Raw genomic sequence first — 21,046 nt, 5'->3', positions numbered from 1 at the left:
AGAATGTACAACTTTCCACCATCAGAAAACAGATACATTATTTGTGAGACATGCTTGGCTCACAAATCATGGTTAGATACTCTCTGGAGTAGCCATCAACTGAGCACAAGAGTGGAGGCTAGGAACCCCTGAGCTCTCCTCTTGTCTCTGACTTTGCCTTGTTACACAATCTTGGGCAGTCACATCAATCCTCCACGTCTCAGTCTCTCCCTCTGTAAAATGGGGATATTATTACTTCCCTCCCTCCCTGGGGTGTCGTGAGGATTCATTACTGTTTGTACAAGACTCTGACCATACAAAATGCTACTCTGATATACAATCACTCCGTTGTACCCACAGAATATCTGTATTCTGTTAACATAACTGGTCATCATACCACCGGGGAATACTACAGCCCAAGGGCTATATATTCACACTATTGGCACAGGGGGATGAAATTTGCAATCCCCTGCATCAGTGGGGTCATTCACCCCCAGGAGAGGGCAAAAGTTAGGTTCTACTATCATTGCATCTCCTGAGAGTCCTGCTTATACTCACTCCTTAACCAGCATTACACACTTCTAAGGTTGCACTGGATGCAATATCACCCCACCCCCAGTTTCTTTGCTAGGGAGATTATGATATTCTGTTTTACACCGAGGTGAATATTTTAGCTCCACCTTCTGCTTCCCTTCCTTTTATTTTCCAGAGGATCGTTGCAGTTAAACTCCGCAAAGTCCACTGGGGCTGTTAGCAGGAGGCACCTGAACAACTCCTGAGACTGTCTGGTGTTCAGGTCTGTACCTGCTTTTGAGTCAAGATTTAATTCCTTCTTTAGAAGTAGTGTTCGGGCCCACTTTGGAGCAAAGAGAGGGCAGGGTCCTGTTACAGGCCTGTTAATAGTGTGTCTAGAGGTTGATGGGAGGATATCCCTAGGGAGGCAGCCTGGGCAGGCTGACATTTGCACCAAGTACAATGCACTGTTGGATGAGCCTTGTTTTTTTTCTGGTTCCCTTTGGTGGATGCAAATAGAAAGGGGAAAGTACAATAGATCAAGCCTCCCAAAGCAGGGCCCCTGCCCTCCTCTATCTACACCAGCTCCCTAACTATCTCTGTATCCAATGCAAGACAGCCCTCCTGGGTTTCAAAACTTTCCATGGACTGACTCCCCAGGACCTCTCTAGCTTGCCAACCACCCAGCCCTCTGCTTGTGGGCCTTGTCCGCAGACGCGTCCAGGCTCCCCCATGCCCTTTGGAGAGCTCCCTCGTGTTCAGTGCCCCAGTTTGGCGGCCACACACTACGCAGCCCTCCTCGCCAACGCCGCTGCGAGGCTCGCTCAGGTGCGGGCAGCGCCTGCTTCCTTTGCAGCCAGGCACTGAGCGCAGCCAGCCCGGGGAGAAGCCCCGGCAGCACGAGGGCAAAGGGAAGGGTCCTGCGCCGCTCCCCCCGCTGCGGTGCGCCCAGTCCCCTCGGGCTATAGGCTGCCCCGGGCGGGGGTGTGGCCGCGGCTGGCCAGGGTGTCACGTGTGGGAGGCTAAGCTGGGGCTGGAGGCAGAGGCAGACTCCGATCGGGAGCGGTGGGCACTGGACTCCACCTTGGGGCCGGGGGTAGCCGGGATCATGCCCTACGTTCTCATCAGCACGCAGATCCGCATGGTGAGTGTGCGCTGCCGGCGCATGGCGGGGGGTGTCCCGCACCCTCTCCCTGCCTGCACCCCTCTCCCACTGGGGCCGCTGTTCCGCCTTCCTAGCGGGCGGGCGAGTGCCTGGCGTAACGGGATCCGGACCGAGCCCTTCCTTCCCCCTGCAGAGGAGCCCAGCCTGCAGCCGTTCTCCCGTCCCCGGCAAGGGCGGGAGCTGGAGATTACTGAGAAATGCAGGCGTAGAGGGGCAGGGCCGGGAACGACTTCCGTGGTTTGAATCATGGCAGCAGGGCGAGTTCTGGCTTCACTCGGGGTTTGTGGCGGCACCAAGCAGATTGCGCGGGGCGCCAGACGCACTCCGGAGCGGATCGTGCCCTCTCTCCTGAGCCCACGCTTGTCCCTGGTGGCAGCTGCTTCTCTTTAATGTTTCTGACACGCTGCCTGGTTTATTTCTAGTGCATGGTTTTGTTTGTCTGCTGCTGGCGGTCGGTATAAAATCCAGGCTTGACGATTTGTTTGTGTTTGAATTTTCAAACAGCTGGATGACACTTGATTTCCCCTCTCTAGGGGTGCGATGTACTGCTGTTCAGCTGTGCAGGTAATTTAGTAGCTTTGCAAACATCTGGGTGACAGCTGATTCCTTCCCCCCAAGTTTAATTCCAGGATGCCATGTATATTACCGGTGCCTAGCTGTACAGAGATTGTAATGCATTTTAAAAATAGGTGGATGGCACCTGAATTGCTCCTGTAGTATTAAGATACTGCTGCCCAGCTTTGGAGGTAACTAGTATTTTTGCAAACAGCTGGATGGCAGCTGATTGCCTTCTCACCCCGCATTCCAGGAGTTCAATGTACAGTACTGTTGTCCAGCTGTGTAGGTACCTTCTCCAAACAGCTGGGTGGCAGCTGACTTTCTACTCTCCACTAGGGATGTGCTGGTCTGTTGCCTACTTGTGCAGCTAATATAGTCCTTGACTCTTCTCCTCTTTGCTGTCTTTCCCCTACCCAAGGTAGATCCTGGCACGTGTTACCTGGTTGTGTTTTGACACTTGTACCAGGCTTGATAAATTCCCTCCCCTTTCCCAGGATACATGGTTTACACTTAGAGTCTTGCACATAGCCAGATAACTATCTCTGGGGCACTGACTGGAACTTGGAGAGGAAAAACCCCAACGGACTGTCCTCTCCCTTTCCTGGGTGTCTCATGTGGGCATCATTCAGGGTATGTCTATGCTAGACTTCTGTACCTCAAGTTAACAGGCAGTCAGTTACAAAAGTCTAGTGTTGGCAAGCCCTTAGGGCTCTGACTGAATAGGAAGAAACATAGTCCATAGCTCAGAGGTAATTTATGGGGGCAAAAGGAAACTAGCTGTTAGAGCCTGAGAGTGTCTGAGAAGGAATTGTCCTGCCATCCAACAAATCAGCACATGTGGCCGCCTTCACCATCGATTTTCACCATTCCCTGCAAATAGTCCTGCCTCCGCTCCTCTGCCTGATGGCCCTACCGAGGGAAATAGGAAGTCTGACCAGGTTACGCATGTTGAACATGCAACAGTACCGTTGAAACCATGTTTAAATACTGTTGCTAGCATAGTACTGTGGAAAGGGATGTTTATCTGACAATTGTGCTCTGGGCACTCCAACTAGTCTATAGCCTGCTTGTCTAATCTAGTCATGTACAGGACAAAAACACTGGTTCACACAGGTCAGGAAACACAGTGATTGCTAATACAGTGTCAGGTGCTGTTTGGATAAAGCCTGAAAAGCAGACAAAAGTTTTGTTTTCTTTATTTTTTAAAGGGGAGACTTGTAAATGTTGACTGAAGTCCAGAATATGAGGATGTGGTTTTTGCAATAAGAAGAACTCGACTGTGAAACAAACAAAGTAACCTGTGGTCAGGAGTTCTGTAAAAAAAAAAAAAAAATACAAACTCAGGTAGTGGAAGAACTGCTCCTATTACACACCCTCCTGAAACTGCATGTTTTTTATATACAGCGAGAAAACATGATGGTGTGTAGTGGAATAAAGGCTGTCCTGTTTACTGTAATGGGTTTGGGGGAGATGCTTTAACCCTTCACAGGTTATGTAGATGATCCCAAATAGCCACACACCATCTCGTCTTGTTTATAATTCAGTATAATACTTGCTATTTCCAGTGCTTTTAAAAGTTTTATTGGTACAGATTTTCATATCTCTGTGTCTGCATGGCCAGGTTGCCTTACTTACCACAGATAAGCTTTGGATGGTAGGAAAATGAGTGTGTGTGTGTGTGACATAGTCACAGTATTCATGTCTCCATTTCATAAATCCTCAGAGCTAATTACAAATACTGGCTCCCAGTCCTGCAGTTGGATTGCTGTGGGCAAACTCCTGTCCCCTCTTAGAGTTCCCTTGGAATCAATGGGTCTTTGCATGGCACAGAGATCCACTCCAGTGGATCCAATTGCAGAATTGGGTGCTCTGATGTGTCACTGGAGAGTCTGGGATCTCAGCTCTTCAGTGGGATATAGCAAATGTTATAGAGCTTAAAATTGTCATTGGTCCACAAGTGAAACAACAACTGAAATCAGTAGTGGGCTAATGTACATTTTAAAAAAACAATAATAAAAAAAAAAATCCCTGCTTTCACCTGGTCCACATTGGCAATGGCCAGAAGGAGAGGGCATGGCTGCCACTGTGCTGGACTTAGCTGCCTCTACTGTCCGGTAATTTCATTGCTAAACCAGTAGTGGGTCAAGGTGCACAGCTTCGGGCTGCTAGTTTGTTGCTTCTGTAACGGTGCCTTTGCCCACCATTACCTTGAACCCACGTTTCAGGAACAGCAAGTACGTGATGTGTCCCTAAGGTTAGTTCATGGAAATCAATACAAGGTCTCCAGGCTCTGTTCCTTTCTTGTTCACAGACCTTGCTATTTCCTTGGCATAACCCCTCTCTTCTCTGTCACTAAGGCCAGGTCTACACTTAAAACTTGCCAGTACAGTAATATCTATTAGAGAGGTGTGGGTTGTTTTTTATTTTTTACAATACTTGTATATCCTAGTGTAGATGCAGTTATGCTGGCAAACAAGTGCTTTTAGCACTATAGCTTATTCCATTCAGAGCACAGGTATAAGCTATAGCAGCCAAAGCCCTCTTTTGCCAGCTACAAGCTGCATCTATAGTAGGAGGGTATGCCAATATAGCTCTATCAGCAAACCTTTTCTAATGTAGACTTGACCTGAAAACAGCTCCTCCTATGGGCGCCAAGTTTGTATAATTTTCGGCAGTGCCCAGAACGGGTCCAAGCAGAGCCGTCCCATACATAGGACGGACTGGGGCAATCACCCCAGGCCCTGCGCTTTGGGGGCCCCACGCTTTAGGGGGATGCAGGGTCCAGGGTGCCCTGGGTGGTTAGCAGGGGGCCTGGTGCTGGCAGCAGCGAGTGACCCGGCCACAGCCTGCTCTGCCCCGCCGGCTCCTGGCATTGCTTGGGGGAGGGGGCGGAAGCCAGAAAGAGGCGGGGCTGAACCTTGTGGGAAGGGGTGGGATGGGGGTGGGGAGGAGACGGAACAGGAAGAGGCGGGGGTTTGGGGAGAAGGGGTGGAGTGGGAGCTGGGCAGAGCAGGGACAGGAAGAGGCGGAGCGGAGCTGGCTGGGTCGCTCATTGCTGCCGGCACCAGGCCCATCGCTAACTCCCCAGGCCGCCCTGGACCCTGCATCCTCCTGAAGTGCAGGGCCCCGCAAAGCGTGGGGCCTGGGGTGGTTGCCCTGGTCGGTCCTATGGACGGGGACGGCTCTGAAAATATAAGCCCGAACATTGGTGAAGCCAGGCCCACCTTCCTGAATATTGGTGGAGCATGGGCATCACGGGCCCATATAACTCACCGCCTATGGCTCCTCCCCCTATTGAAGTCAAGGGCAAAATGGAAAAACTGCCATTGACTTCAGTAGGAGCAAGATCAGGCCCTGAGTCTGTACTTCTAGACTGTTTGGGGTTGTTTCATCCCCTCTGGGCACACCCCTGGTTCTCCCCTTCTGAAATTCCATGGAACTTCTGGGCTCCAACATTCATCTCTCTTGTAAAAACAAAATCATCATATTTTCTTGCTCCTTCAACCTTGATGGCTCCAGAGACAACTACTTTCTGCTGCTGCTTTCTATCCACTGCCAGCTCTACCATACAGCCGGCCAGAAATGTAATCGACCTGTGATGAGGAAGAGCAAATATTTCCCGTTTGCCTGGGGCAGTAAAATCCTTTGACACAATGTCAATTTTACCCTCATGCTCTTCTTAACTAAGTTTAAGTAGTTAAAATGAGCTTTTAACTATTGCATTTGGTGCCTATGGTCTAGTGATGGCTGTACTAGGTTCCAGAACATGTGGGAGAGACCCCCTCTTGGATACAACACCTGTCCTTCATGGCCAGTTGTAGCAGTTGATAATGCTCTGTCAAATAGAGGACAAGGAGCCAGAATTATTGGTTTCTCATTCTGTGGCCTCACAGAAGTCACTTAGACACTGTACCTCCATTTCTGTTTCTGTAAAAATAGGGCCAAGGTGGATAAAAATAGATTTTTTTTTGTTGAGACCATAAAAAATTAGATTTTTTTAAAACTTAAACTGGATTTTTTAGCTTTGTTTTTTAAATAATTTTTCTTTTTAAAAATAAACTGGTTTAAAATGAAATCTGAATTTAATACAAAACTTATGATAATGTCTAAATATTTACATAAAAGTTAAATATGCTGAATCCATGAGCTTATATCAGAAACCTTGAGTTTCAGACTGTTTTTTAATATAAAGAATCAGGGGAAAACATCCGGCTTTTGAGATCAAGCTTCATAAGTGTGGCACAATAGTTCGTGTACTGTATTAAGGGCTTATTTTGCATAATAAAAATAAATGTCATATGCTGTTTTGTGTGTTTAATTAAATTCCAGTTACCACGCTAATGCAGCATAACACAAATCATAAGCAAAAAGTTAATTATCTAGTAAATAAAAGAAATATATCATTCACCATTTTCAAACATACTAAAAATGTACAATTAATAAATAAGAATCTGAAAATATTAAGCTATATAATTGCTTGTATAAATGTCTGTAGTTATAGTGTACCCTGCAAGGTAGCAAAAAGATGTAACAAATCCAGTGTAAAGGCTCTATTTAGTTATAAATCAACATGTGAGATTTGGAGATTTTTCAGAGCAGGTTAGACAAACACCTGTCAGCAGTGGTCTAGATCAGTGGTTCCCAAACTTGTTCCACCGCTTGTGCAGGGAAAGCCCCTGGCGGGCCGGGCTGGTTTGTTTGCCTGCCGCGTCCTCAGGTTCGGCCAATCGCGGCTCCAGGCCAATGGGAGCTGTTGGAAGCAGTGGCCAGTATGTCCCTCGGCCTGTGCCGCTTCTAGAAGCGCCCTTTGGCCTGGAGCAGCGAACCGCGGCCACTGGGAGCCGCGATTGGCCAAACCTGTGGATGCGGCAGTTAAATAAACCATCCCAGCCCACCAGGGGCTTTCCCTGCACAAGCAGCGGAAGAAGTTTGGGAACCACTGATCTAGATAATACTTGTCCTGCCATGAGTGCAGGGGACTGGACAAGATGACCTCTTGAGGTTCCTTCGAGTACTATGATTCTATGTTTTAGTGGTTATATCAATGAATGAGAATGCACCTTTCTTTAGAAAATAACTGAAGCACAAATGGAAGAGTTTATTAAAATTAGTTATTTAAATCAAGGCTTTCCATTAGATGATTTAAATTGCCTTGATTTAAATCAAACCACCCTGAGTAGGGGTGATAAGTGACTACCTCACACAGGTTGTGAAGATTAAAAAATAAATGGCTGTAAAGCATTCTGAATTCTGTGGCTGGAAGTGCTACAGACAGGCAGAGTATTAGGTGTTTAAGGTGCTTTGTTCTCGAGTCCTCCTTTCCTCACCAAATGCACTCTCCTCCTGGACTGTTGTCCTGTGGGTTGTCTTTAGTTCCTGTTAGCTCTGTAATTTCTATTATGTTGGAGGCCTCTGTTACAAGACTGTTGTCCCCAGACATAGTTAAAACACAGTTCATTCTTACGGTGTAGATGGGAACTAACTGTTTTAACCATAATCAATATAGTCTGGTAACGGCCATGCAAAAGCCCAAAGCCATAGTATAATTCAGGAACAAGGTTAAAACATGGTTTGGTCTCATCCATGTTGTAAGACTGACCCGTGTTCTGATTGTATCCAGGGCTACCATGTTTTAACCTAGCCCCCCGCCTTACACATTACAGTATAATTACGACCTTGGTTTGTGAAGTTCTTTGGGGCAGAGAATGTTCTGTAAAATGACATATTTGTAGCACAATGTAAATGCTCTTTAATACAAGCAGTTGGGATATACATGGCACAATGTAAAGCACCTCTGTCTTCCTACCTCCATCCCATTTGTTTTTCTTCACTTTAAAGAGTACATGCCAATCACTTTACATTTCATTGGCATGTCTCTGTACCTGGTTATTCCCAGACATGGTCACCAGCATCTTCCTCTCATTTCATGAAACCACATTTGTCTGCTAGAGAATTCCTCTGGAAGAAGGATCTTTTTGAAACCCCATCTGCACCTCTCCTTGTTCAGCCAGCAGAGGGCTCTGCTAGAGCAATATGCCTAAGGCTCACACTTCCATTGGGAGAGGAGACAGCTCCTGTGTCCTGTTGGAAGTGCTTAAGTGGGCAAACAACATCAGTAAGCAAACACTGGCTGGCCCTTGTCTCTTGGAGCTCCTGCTAAGGGGCTGTTTAATTATGGTGTAGATGTTCGGGCTCGGGCTGCAGCCTGAGCTCTGGGACCCTCCCACTTCGCAGGGTCCTAGAGTCTGGGCACCAGCCTGAGGCCAAACATCACACTGATGCCCAAACATCACTGCAATTAAATTGCCTGAGCCCTGCGAGTCTGAGTCAGCTGGCACAGGCCAGCCACGGGTTTTTAATTGCAGTGTAGGCATACCCTGAGTGTCTTCACTACAAACTTTGGTCAACATAAGTTATGTCGGCATAAAGCCTCCGCAGTTAGTATATCGCTTGTGTGCATGCATCCTTGGGTCCTTGTGTCGGCGGTGCGTGTACTCACCAGGAGGGCTTGTATCCCAGTATGCATCCTGCCACTGTCCAGTGCACTGTTTTTTGGGAAGTTTTGGCAATGTGTGGTGGGGCAGAAACAAGTCACGAAGGGGTGACTTGGAACCAGGGGTCAACTTCCCAGCATGCAACTGTCTCCATCCTGTAATGTCATCTATATCCCATAATTTTCATGCCTTTTTAAAAATCCCACGAACCTGCACCATGCTCCTCGCTGTCTGCCATCTCTGACAGAACCATGGTGTCTGCACAGCTCTGCACTATTGTCATACATGTTGCAAGCAGAGGATGCACGATCCCCTGGTATTAGCAGAGCTGCAAGAATAACTGAATCAGCAGGGAACATGATGATTGCCTGATGGTCAGATTGCTGTGGGACATAGCGAGAACCAATTCAAGGTTGTTGGTGGCATTCACAGAGCATCTGCAGATGGGGAAGTGTCTCTTCTTGGCCCGAGAAATGAGCACTGACTGGTGAGATCACACTGTAATGTAGGCTTGGGGTGACAAGCAATGACAACAGAACTTTCGGATGCGCAATTCCACATTCCTGGATCTGTGTTTCGAGCTCGCCCCAGCCCTCCAACTCAGAGACATCAAAATGGGAGCTGCATTGGCACCGGAGAAATGAGTGGTGATCACACTGTGGAAACTTGCAATATTCAATTGCTACCAATCAGTGGGAAATCATTTTCGAATTAAAAAATTCACCGTGGGGGCCACTGTCATGCAAGTGTGCAGGGCCATTAATCATCTCCTGCTATGCAGGATTATGACTCTTGGCAATGTGCAGGACATAGTGGATGGATTTGCAGCTATGGGATCCAGAATTGCAGTAGAGCAATAGACAGTGTACACTTCCCCATTTTGGCATCAGACCACCTTGCCACAGAATACATAAAACAGAAAGAGCTACTTTTCTATGGTTATGCAAGTGTGAGTGGATCACCCGGGGATGCTTCACCAACATCAGTGTTGGCTGGTCAGGAAAGGTGCATGACGCTCCCATCTTTAAGACGACAGGACTGTTCAGAAAGCTACAATCAGGGACTTTCTTTCTGGACTGGTGGATTATTACTATGTTGAAATTCCAATAGTGGTCCTGGGGGACCCAGCCTTCCTCTGGCTCATGAAGCTGTACACCAGCCATCTCGACAGCACTAGGGAAAGATTCAGCTTCCGGCTCAGCAGATGCAGAATGACAGTTGAATAAACTTTTGGTAGATTGAAGGGACGCTGGTGCTTTTTATTCACAAGATTAGATCTCAGTGAAAAAAGCATCCCAATGGCTATAGCTGCCTGCTGCGTCCTGCATAATAATTGTGAAGCAAAGGGGGAAAAGTGGCTGAGGTGGAGCTGGAGCTGCTGTTTACTGTGTCTCACTGTTAAAATGCTCTTTCAAAGCCTCCCTGACCCATAAAGCTCCAAGTTGAGCTCTTCTAATAGCCCTTGTGTCCAGCTGTTCAAACTCAGCAATGTGTGGTGGTGTATTGTGCTCTACCTGGCCTGCTGTTTTGGGGCCCGTTAGGAATTGCGTGGTGCTTGGTGTGCATCTCTGAATATAACTCTCACAATGCATCTAGTAATTTTTTGGTGTTTGCTGTACATTTATGATAATTACACTGTTTGTTACTGAGCCTATGAGTATCAAGTAAGTGGGTGTTAGGCACTCTGCAGCATATATTTTGAACCAATAAAGATGAATTGTTTTCCAAATAATTTTTATTCAGTAACAAAATCAGTGCAAAGAAAAATCTGTGCAATTTAAAAGCAAATACACTGAAAACTTAATAAATTAATGAAACAACACTTAACAAGGGGAAAGAATTGTAATGCCCATGTTACCTACACATACAGTAGCTGTGGCTCTCACAGGTCAGTAGGTGTGAAACTGGTTGTCCTTAATGTTCCCTGGGGTAGAATAGGGACGTGGCCCCCCTGATGCCATGCGGGGGTGTGTAGGGAAGTGCTGCAATGGAGTTCTCCAGGGACTGCAAAAGGAGAGGAGCTTGGGATTGGTGAACCTGTAGGTCCACAAGAGTTTCCAGCATTTTGACTTGCTGCTGGAGAAGCCCCATTATGTCCTGGTGCATCTCCCTCTCCTTTTCCTGCTGGGACTCCTGGGCCTTCCTTCTCCATACCGTCTGCAATGTGTGCAGCTGCAGGCACTGTTATCAGTATAGTCACGATGAACAGTAAAAGTTAAGGTTCAGAACTCCCTTCTTTTGCTCCCCTAAAGTTTTAAACAAGACATTTCTGCTTTGGAATGCTTGTGCACGGTGCTACTCACAGCGGCAGCGATATTGAATATGGCTTGCTAGAAGTGAGGGAAATGAGGAGGCAATTGCTTGGTTGCATGAAACTATGAGTGTAGGCCAAGAGCACTGAATACTGGTACCATTTCCCACAGGCGGTGATGATTTAGCTGAGATCTCACTCCTGAGGGTAACAAAGTCACAGAGAGCACAGATACTGCTGATGTCCCGAAGCTGTCCAGGCCCACATGCCGCTAGCCTGCATGCTGCAATGGTGCCTGCCAAAGTTAGCACTGACTGGTGTGAGAAAGTGTCCTACAGCAGAGGGAGTAATAAGGTTGCCATCTCTGGAAACCTTTGGCAGAGGGTTGCAGAGTACCTCCATGGAAGTTCCATTGAGATCTCTCAGAGGATTCAAGGGACATAAGCAAGGAACATTACAGGGGAATGACAAACAGATAACTCTCCCTCTGTTGTACCTATACCTCTTCTAGTATGAGTAAATTAATTAGCAGTTGTTAGTTGTGTCCTGTTAAATTGAGGTGCCATCAGTACATCATTGTGATGGGAAATACAGTTACACTTACCCAAAATTCCTTCCCCTGCATTGGGCTCGCCGATGATCAACTGCCAGGATTGACTGGGCTGCAGTGGAGTCTCAAACAGGTGCTGGATCATGGCATAGCTGGACCCTCCGGTCGCATGTCCCCCATCCTCCTCCACCTTCTACTCGTCCTTGCTGGTCATGCCAGGGACTGTGACTTGGGCTCCTCAGAGGTTTTCATGGTCGTTTGTGGGGTGGTGGTGGGGTCTTCACCAAGCATGGCATGCAGCCTTTGTAAAAGCGGCAGGTCTGAGGCTCTCCACTGGATCGACTGCTGGCCTTCCGATACGCCTGCCACAGTTCCTTCGCTTTCCCACAGTACTGGTGCCGGTCCCTGCTGTACCCTTCTGCATCTCCCATGCAATCTGCTCGTAGACATCCACATTTCTACAGCTGATCCATAGCTGTGCTTGCACACAAAAGCTCTTCTTCCCACAGGCCTCAGAGGTCCAATACCTCCTGTTTACACCAAGCTGGAGCGTGTAGCTGGCATTGGTCAGTTGGGTGGTTGCACAGAACAATGGAGAGCAAATAGAGGTGTGCTCACCAACCAGGACAATCAGGAAAAGGCATTTCAAAAATTGGAAGGGCTTTAAGCTGGGGCTTCTGGTCTCTGTGACCCCTAGGGCAGTGGATTTCACAATTATGACTACAGCAGTCAGTGTCGGGCATTCTGCGACAGCTGCTGGAGGACTTTTAAGGTCAACATAGTAATGCAATGTCTTCACTCGCAGTGTGTTGATCTCAGTACATCAACCATGGCTCAATGCCACTCGGGGAAGTGATGTTGCTGTGTCACTATAATGGGACACTTACATTGGTGGGAGACAAATTTAAGCGTAGACACATGCATTATTAGGTCAACACAAGGTGGCTTAAATTGACCGAACTTTGTAGTGTAGACCAGGATTTAGAGAACAAAGAGGTTTCCAATAAACATGATCTCTCCTGCCCACCTACAACAGATTCTCCTCTCCATCTCCTTCCCAGTAGTTCTCCTTCCTAGATGTGCTGCTTGCAATCCTGGTAGCAGGAGTGTAACTTGGCAAACAAGTGCAAGAAATAACCTTCCCCACAAAGTCTCACATTTCTCGTGGATGTGGGTGGGGAACATACCCTACCTCACATGGCAAGGGTTTGCTCTTTGGGCTTTTTGTCTCTTCTCTGTTTAAGCTGTCCCTTGAATGGTGGGATGAAGAAATGCATGGACTATGGTATTTTTTCTCATCTGCTGAATTTTAATTTCCTTCTGCAGGAAGTTGGACCCACAATGGTTGGAGATGAACATTCTGATCAACATCTGATGGACTACCTGGGTGCCATTAAGAGGAACATGCTGGGGAACCATTTGTAAGTATTTCTGTGCTACTTCTCTCTCCGCTTCCCTCTCCTCACCATCCCCAATCCTTTGTCAGGTACCCCTCCCTCAACCTAGCAGAGGCAGTTTTCTTTTCTCACTCTTGAAGTTTCTCATTGAAGAGAGAAGGTGGGTGAGGTCATATCTTTTATTGGACCATCTTCTCTTGGTGAGAGAGACAAGCTTTTGAGCTTACACAGAGCTCCTCTTCAGGTCTGGGAAAAGTATTTAGAGTGTTACAGCTAAATGCAAAGTGGCACAGATTGTTTAGCATAAATAAACACATATTTCTAGGGACCTTTCAAGGTGAAGTGGCCCATTAATGCCCTTCCAGTCTGTCTCATTAAGACAGATGTAGTAGTGTACTGTAATGAAACTACAAAAAAAAAAGGAGTACTTGTGGCACCTTAGAGACTAACAAATTTATTTGAGCATAAGCTTTCATGAGCTACAGCTTATGCTCAAATAAATTTGTTAGTCTCTGAGGTGCCACAAGTACTCCTTTTCTTTTTGCGAATACAGACTAACAAGGCTGCTACTCTGAAACCTGTAATGAAACTAGTGTTTCTGTCAATGAGGCTGCTACCCTGAAGCCTATCTCTCAACAAACATTGCAGTGGATCCAGAGAACATCCCTTTATGTCCAGTTTTTTCTTCAAAAGAACAAGGTCATCAGCATGAATCCCGGTTAATAGACTTTATCCGTAATAGGCTTGCTTTGCAAAGATTTCCAGATAATTTGACCTACTCTTTACAGATGGAGAAATTGAGGCACATAGGGTTAAGTGTCAGGTATTTTTAATGTATTTAGGTGCTTGACTCCCACTAAAATCATTGGGATTTAGGGTCAGATTTTTAAAGGTGTTTAGGCACCTAAGTGATTTACCAAAGGCCACCTAGCAAATTAGCAGCAGAGTTAGGATTAGAACTTGGGAACTCTTTTTTGCTGTTAGCCCTGTATAAAGTTTGCACTGCCTCTTAGTTTCCTGTTTAAAACAAACAACAAAAACAATATTTATATGAGAGGGGCAAGGTAGTGATGTAATATCTTTTATTGGACCAATGTCTTTTGGTGGAAAGGGCCCACACCTGAAGAAGAGCTCTGTGAAGCTCAGAAGCTTGTCCCTTCCACCAACAGACACTGCTCCAATAAAAGATATTACCTCACCCACTTTGTCTTTCTAATATCCTGGGACCAACACGGCTGCAAATAATATTTGTATTGCGTTTTTCATCTGCCAGTCTCAAAGATCAGCAAGGCTATGTCTACGCTGCATTAAAACACCTGCAGCTGACCCATGTCAACTGACTCGGGCTGCTGGGCTATAAAACTGCAGTGTAGAAATTTGGGCTTGGGCTGGAGACTGGGCTCTGGGACCCCACAATGGGGGAGGGTCTCAGAGCTTGGCTCTACCCCGTGCCTGAATATCTGAACTGCGGTTTTACAGCTCTGCTGCCTGAGCCCCGCAAGCTCAAGTCAGCTGACACAGGTCAGCCGTAAGTGTTTTATTGCAGCGTAGACGTAGCCATAGTGTCTCTATCCCCAGGATGTAAGCGGTAGAAATTGAGGCACAGAGGAGTGAAGTGACTTGCCTAGAATGATGCAGCAGCAAGTCACTGTCTACAGTACTATTATATCTCATTGCCAGGAAGCATTTCTTAATGCTAAGCTTACATCTTTCCTTTTTCTGTAGGGATGTTCCCATTTTACCACCCTAATGTCCTTGCTGTTTACGGTCTCCAAATATCTGTAGGCGCTTATCATGGTGCACACCTTTCTTCTCCTAGCTCAACCAAGCTCGGCATAGTTCGCTTTTTAATCTTTCCTCATGATTCAGTCCTTTATCCAGCCTTCTAATCATTTTGTTGCTGTTATCTGAACTCCTGCCAGTCATTAATATTTTTGGTACTCAGGTGCCCAGAACTGAACACAATAATCCAGGTAGTTTCGCCAGAGCTGCATTGAGAATGACTCACTTCCTGGCTCCCTGATTTGGTTCCTGGTCTGTTTCGCTGCTAGAGTCCATTGCAAGCTGACACCCTGTTTAGCCACTCTCTGCTGTTGTCCAGATGTCCGTTTTGAGTGCCTGAACCAGTGCCCATTGAAATCAATAGGAGCCTTTCCATTGACTTCAGTGGGCAGTGAGTTTCTAATTTCCCCCCAGACATATTAGTTTGTTTCCAACTGGAGTTTTTAATGCTGTTTTCTGTCCATAGTTCTAGTTTCTCTAGGTCCCTGCTTATTATTTTGCTGCTTGCATTGATTTTGACACCACCTTCCACTTTAGTATAACTTATAAGTGTTACTGACGTTGTTTGCATCCAAAGTCCATTCTTACTTGATCTGCTTATTTCTCTTTGACAAAAATCATTAAAACAGTGGAGGAGAAGCTATTAGATTTCTCTGCTGACTGGAGTCCACCTCCATCTTTGAGTGGAGGAGGAGAAAAAAACCCAGCAGCATTAATTACACAGAAGGCGCCTACTCATTTCCCCCTGTATCCTGAAACTTTAGTGAAACTAAAAACTTTGCAAATCTCCTTCCTCACTCATCTTCCTTGCAAATGGAGGCCTAAGTTATCTACCCCTACAGGTTTCAGGTTTCATGCATCCGATGAAGTGAGCTGTAGCTCTCGAAAGCTCATGCTCAAATAAATTGGTTAGTCTCTAAGGTGCCACAAGTACTCCTTTTCTTTCTACCCCTACAGAACTTAAATTCTCAGTTGGGGAAGAAAAAGTTCTAGTCCTTGTGATTGAAGAGACCCTTCCAAACATAAACCAATGCAGTGCTGTCTTCCTGCATTTGAAGACACAGTTCTAGTACCTCTTCTGCCCCATAGTTTAGCCTAATTAATGGCAACAGAGTGGAATTTACAAGTCTCTAATCAGTTTCATGCTGCTATTCAAAACCACTGGGTAGCAATGAAATTGTCAAGAAATTCAGTTTTTCGAGCTGCTGCCACAGGGCTACAAACAGGGGCAGGCAATAGAGTAATGCAGGGGGGGAGAGGACCCCAGAAAAAAGGAGGCCTATGGTAAAGCAGTGGATGCATCCCTACGTCACTGCTGCAGTCACCACCAGGTTTGGTTTGGTTTTGTTTGTTTTTAAAGGAGGAATAACACCAAAAATATCCTTGTCACTCCCAGTAGCGGGTGGGTGGGCGGGGAGAGGGAGGGTGAGACGGGGATGGGACGTGGATGGGGTTCAAATTTGTAAGACACCTACCAGTCAGAAGCAGTTGCAAAAACAAATCATGACAGAGGTACAGCATCTGATAGCAATCCCAGAATCTATTCCTGTCCCGCAGTAGTGGGGCTGGGCTTCCCACCAGGGAGTTGGCCCCAGGACCCACCTCCCACCCTGCATATTTTGTATCTGCTTCAGGCTAGTAGGTGTCTTGTAAATAGTGCAAGCTAATTATCACCCCACCCATTTGCTAGGATGGCATGCGTACAGGATAGTTCTTGGTGGCCACAGCGAAGAGCAGCAGCTCCGTGCTGCCTTTCCCACTGCTGGGGTTGAGCAAGAGGAGACGGGAAGTATGAAGAAAATAACCCCCTTGGAATGCAGCAGCTCACTCCCGCTGAGGACAGTTGCTGCATTCCAAGGGCATTAGCCCAGCAGAACCTGTTTAGAATGACATGAAACTTTACTATAGGAAGAGCAAAGCTTAACTCCAAGCATCTCCAGGATTTTCTGTCTACCTCTTTGTAAATAAAGCTTCACAATGGGTAGATTTCACTGTGTTCTGGATCCACAGTAGTGATTCCATAATTAAGTTGTATAACCAGCATTTGATTATAAGCCTGAAGCTCACTCACAAACCAATGCATGTAGGTCTGAGTTTGCAGAGAGCCTGAAATAAAAGCTCTAAGGGAAGTGAATGGTGCCCGAATTCATGTTAACTCAGGTGCCTAATCATAACACTAAAATTAACGATTTCACTGCCTGTAAGAAAGACGGATGATCACATTGTGTAGAGCTGCACAATTTACTGAGAGTGGCATTTCATTTTAGAACCACCACCTTTTCCCACCCACAGTCTGACCTGTGGAGTGGAGCCGAGAGGAGATCTGAGCCCCAGTAAGGGGAGAGCTAGTACTGCATTGCCAGCAGGGCATCTAAGCCACCTCCCCACCCAGGGCGGGTCTGGTTGTCTTTGGGGTAGGTGTAGGGCCAGACAGCTTTCCTCCTTGTGACGGCTGTTCTGCTGGAGGCGGGCTGCAGACTCAAGCAGGTGTCACTGCATCAGTTACAGGTGGGTCACACGTCCAGGCTTTTCCTGTAACTATGAAGGATAGTACCTTTTTTTTTTCTTCCCCAAATAAATAAATGAAAGCTTAGAATTTGCCTACACCACAGGGCTGGGAGGCTGAGTCCAAAGCATGTGTCTGTTGTGCTTATTTCTTAATCTAGCCCTGCTCCAGGGTGTATCCAAATCCCAAACGAGCATGTGTGATCCTATTTTGAAGGTCTGCACAGGCTCCTGGGAGTTTCATTTGGTGTCCCCAGCAGTCTGAGCTTGGAAAAGCACCGTAACTCTTTTTTTCCAGCTCGAGCCTTCAGATCATTTAGGTTAGACTCTCCCAATTTGGCACATTCATGCAATAGTTGCAGTACCTGTCACTATTGTTTTGGAAGGCTTCATGGTTAATGTGAATTATTCAGGATGCATCTGAGGTTACCGTAATTTGGTAAGCTCAGAGTTTAAGCTCTGCATGATGTCTGCTGAAGTTATAGTTCTCTCTGCTGGTTTTTAGCTGTAAGGGAGGAATTTGTAAATTCTGACAGCCAAGCCACACAGTTTCAGACAGGCTACAAACACTGATGACTATAATCCTTAAGTGAAATAGGATGCTCTTTTGTCTGATCAACGAAGGGTCTTGGGACTAAGGCACAGGGCAAGGAATCCAACCGGGGTTCTGATCATGGCTCACCACCAACTTGCTCAAGTACAAAACTTCCCTGCCTCAGTTCCTTCACCTGCATAATGGAACTTACCTCAACATGTAAGCCTAAATTGACACTTAAAAAGCATGTTGAAAGCCTCTTATGGGAAGTATTAAGTTCAAAAGCAGTTGTAATACATATCTTTATATCACACCTATAATTATAATGAAGTGTAGTGTGTCAGAAGAAATAAAATAGAAGTCTTCAGCAAGCTCTCACATCTCAGCATTATTATACTTTAAAAATACCCCCCCACACACTTTAGTAATAATTTACAACCTCAACTTTAGCAACTTTGGGAATTTCTTTGGGGTTTTTTAGTGTCTGGAAGTCAGGAAATTTATAATTAAGATTCCACAAACAGCTTTAACGCTGATCCCATAGCTCCAATCATTATCAGCATATCTGTTGGTATGGTCCTATCCTGGCAGATAACTAGGTAGCTTTTCCAATCAGTTTTTATATGCATTACATCCAAAAAACTAGAGTAAAAGATCATTATTAAGGATGCAAAGTCAAGTACTTATTTTAGGAAATGCCAGAATTAGGGTTGTCTGTCCAACCTTTATTAAGCCCCTTGTGCATATACATTATGGTACAGTCTAATTACAGTATCATACTCTTCTCCCCCTCCCCCCAAATAATAGCTACCTCATTCAGTGCACACAGTTTGGATGAACAAGCCAGTCCCCACTGGTCCCTTGTCCAGTCTGTCTCCCCATACATCCCTTCTCATTCCCAGTCTCCACCCCACAGGCTCCTTATCCCAACCTACTCCTGTTGTCGCCCTCCCCATTCTGGCCATTGTCCCCTCTGCATTTGAGTCAGGCTTCTTTCACCTCCATGCAGCCTGATTGCCAGCAAGGGGGAGCACTGAGAGCACAGTCTCCTTGCTACTGTTACCATGACCAACCTGGAGAATCAATTGCAAGGACAGTCCTGCTCTGCGTGGAGCATGCTCAGTGCAGACAATCTTCAGAGAATTTAGCTGCAAAACTCTAGTATGTCTACTGAGCCAGTGTGAACTCAAGATTTTTCATAGGCTCATAACTTGGTCAAAGTTGGGAATCTTCGTGAGAACAGAAAAAGGCTCCCCCTGACAAATTTCAAGCCCAGGTTGCAAACCACAGGGGCACCAGAGCGTCTCACGTAAACTAAGAATTTTTTTTAACATGAGCAAACAAACAGTGTATATTTCTCATCGCCGCCTTAGGAATGTCTGAATACTTTTTGCGAAAACTTTCCAATGCAATTCAGCCTGAGGCAGACACCCAGCATAGAAAGCTTCAGCCTGAATGGTCAAAGTTATGAGCAACTGAAAATAGGCTCACAGAATGGGAAAGGGCAGGCAACCTTAACTACCAGTTCTGCCTAGAATGTATTCACCTTCTAACAGGGCTCTTCTCTCCTTGTGGCAGTGTGGCTATGAGTGTTTCTGCACACTGGCTGCCTAAGAAACTCGATTTTGAAGCCTTCAACCAATACCTATTTCAGGTCTCAAGTCCCCTGCAGCAGACCTTCAAAGAGAAATAAAATGCTGCTTCCTCTCTCAGATCAGTAAAGGGATTCTCCTCATTTTGGTGAGGCCCCAACAGTGCACAGGTGGGAGTTGGTTCAACAGCGCAATCTTCTAAAAGGCTGAGGCACCCAATCAGACTGGTTTTGGACAATTACACTCCAATTTTAGGTGGCTCTTTAATGCTGGGCAAATTTGCTTCACAGAGTTTGAAACCTGTGGTGGTTAGTCTCAGTGTAGTATAACAGGACATTGCACATTTGGTGGGCTCTATCCCAGAGTGGCGACAGCAGTGTCTTGCACAGGATTAACTTGATTTTTTGCTGGAGACACAAAGTCTGTTTAGCAAGGGAAGCTGTTCCTCTTCCATCCATTGTGACCTTCCCATCTTGTTTCCTTTCTTCTTTTTTGGCTGCAGCTGGGAGTACTACGTGAATGATGCACCCCGTATTGTGTTGGACAAGCTGGAGAAATATGGCTACCGAGTGGTCAGCATGACAGGGGTGGGCCAGACCCTGGTTTGGTGCCTCCACAAGGAGTAGCATGGAAGACTGTAGTGTTCCACTTGCACAGGACACTGCTGTGGATCATCTAGCACAGGACTGGCATTGAGCTTCCCCATTAATTAATTCTTTTTTGTCCCAGTTTCCAGGCATGCTCAAGGGAAGTGCTGTATAGTCAAAACTTCACATAATGGAAAACTACCATCAATGCCATTAGATGAGCTCTAAGGGGAAGGAGATGTGCCCACTCAATTCTAAGGGTAAATCATGCATGAATCCTTTGGAGATTGGAGGGCTCCTCCTAAGTATTGTCTGAATGGCAGTCTGGGAAATGCCAGCACTTCAAGTGTTAATCTTGCCCATTCAGTACGTATTTGAGTGAGGTCAAACACTAGCCTGGTCTTGCCCCTGGAGAAGTTAAGCATTGATCTTCTCGCTCATGAGGCCACCATTTCAATACAGCCCCTGCTCAGTCCTCAGAGTAGGTCAAGCATAGACTACTTGTTGCAATCTCCCTGGAACAGTAAGAACAGGAGGCCAGACACTGACCCGGTCCTTGCTATTTGAACAAGCTCCCCTTAGCATTGAGAACAGTTTGAACGTTGACTCTCAAGTGGGATTATGGTTGGTGTGGGCAGACATTGTCCTGGTCAGCCCTGAGACTGCCATTCCAGTGTAACACATGGTCTTTGAAATATCTTTAGAGAAGTACATCACTGGAGAAAGGTCCTGTGACTATTTCAGGTATTGGTTGTGTAATCTCACAAACTGCATATAATTCCTGGATTGATTTGTACTGATCAATTCCTACTGTAGCCAATGAAGTAATAAAGAATTAATATAAAGAGACTGTGTGATTTTCTTCCATGGGCTACTTTCAGCAGTCAGATGTGTGTGACTGGAGAAGCTATAAGAAAAACTTCTGCTCCTATGTAAAAAATTCAAGACCTAATCCTGACAGATGTTGAGCAGCTACAACTTTTAAATCTGTGGGAGCTGCATTTTGTTAGCACCTCTCAGAAAAAGGTCCTCAGTTACAGGGCAGCTACTGTTTTAAAGTCTAGATTAGGTGACAGCCATCTCCCCCTTTCATCAAAGGACTGTGTGGATGCTGAGTGTTAACTGTCCACTTTCCAAT

At 46.2% G+C, this 21,046-nt stretch overlaps 2 protein-coding genes across 2 annotated transcripts in view; one reads left to right on the top strand and one right to left on the bottom strand.

Annotated features, from left to right (window-relative positions):
* Positions 1-1,477: 1,477 nt before the first annotated feature.
* Positions 1,478-20,755, top strand: GCHFR (GTP cyclohydrolase I feedback regulator). The gene is made up of 3 exons (XM_084630953.1): positions 1,478-1,636; positions 12,837-12,931; positions 19,824-20,755. The coding sequence occupies exons 1-3, from the start codon at positions 1,601-1,603 to the stop codon at positions 19,945-19,947; spliced, it is 255 nt and encodes an 84-aa protein (XP_084487079.1). The 5' UTR covers positions 1,478-1,600; the 3' UTR covers positions 19,948-20,755.
* The window catches only part of DNAJC17 (DnaJ heat shock protein family (Hsp40) member C17), a 47,310-nt gene continuing 29,692 nt past the window's right edge, over positions 3,429-21,046 (bottom strand). Inside the window, exon 11 of the mRNA XM_084630951.1 lies at positions 3,429-3,528. Within this exon, the coding sequence (XP_084487077.1) occupies positions 3,520-3,528 (9 nt within the window). The 3' untranslated portion in view covers positions 3,429-3,519. The remainder of the gene's footprint in view (positions 3,529-21,046) is intronic.

This window comes from Lepidochelys olivacea (genome assembly GCF_965140295.1).
Source record: "Lepidochelys olivacea isolate rLepOli2 genome assembly, chromosome: 6".
NCBI lineage: Eukaryota > Metazoa > Chordata > Testudines > Cheloniidae > Lepidochelys > Lepidochelys olivacea.
This window is presented reverse-complemented; position numbering and strand designations above follow the sequence as displayed.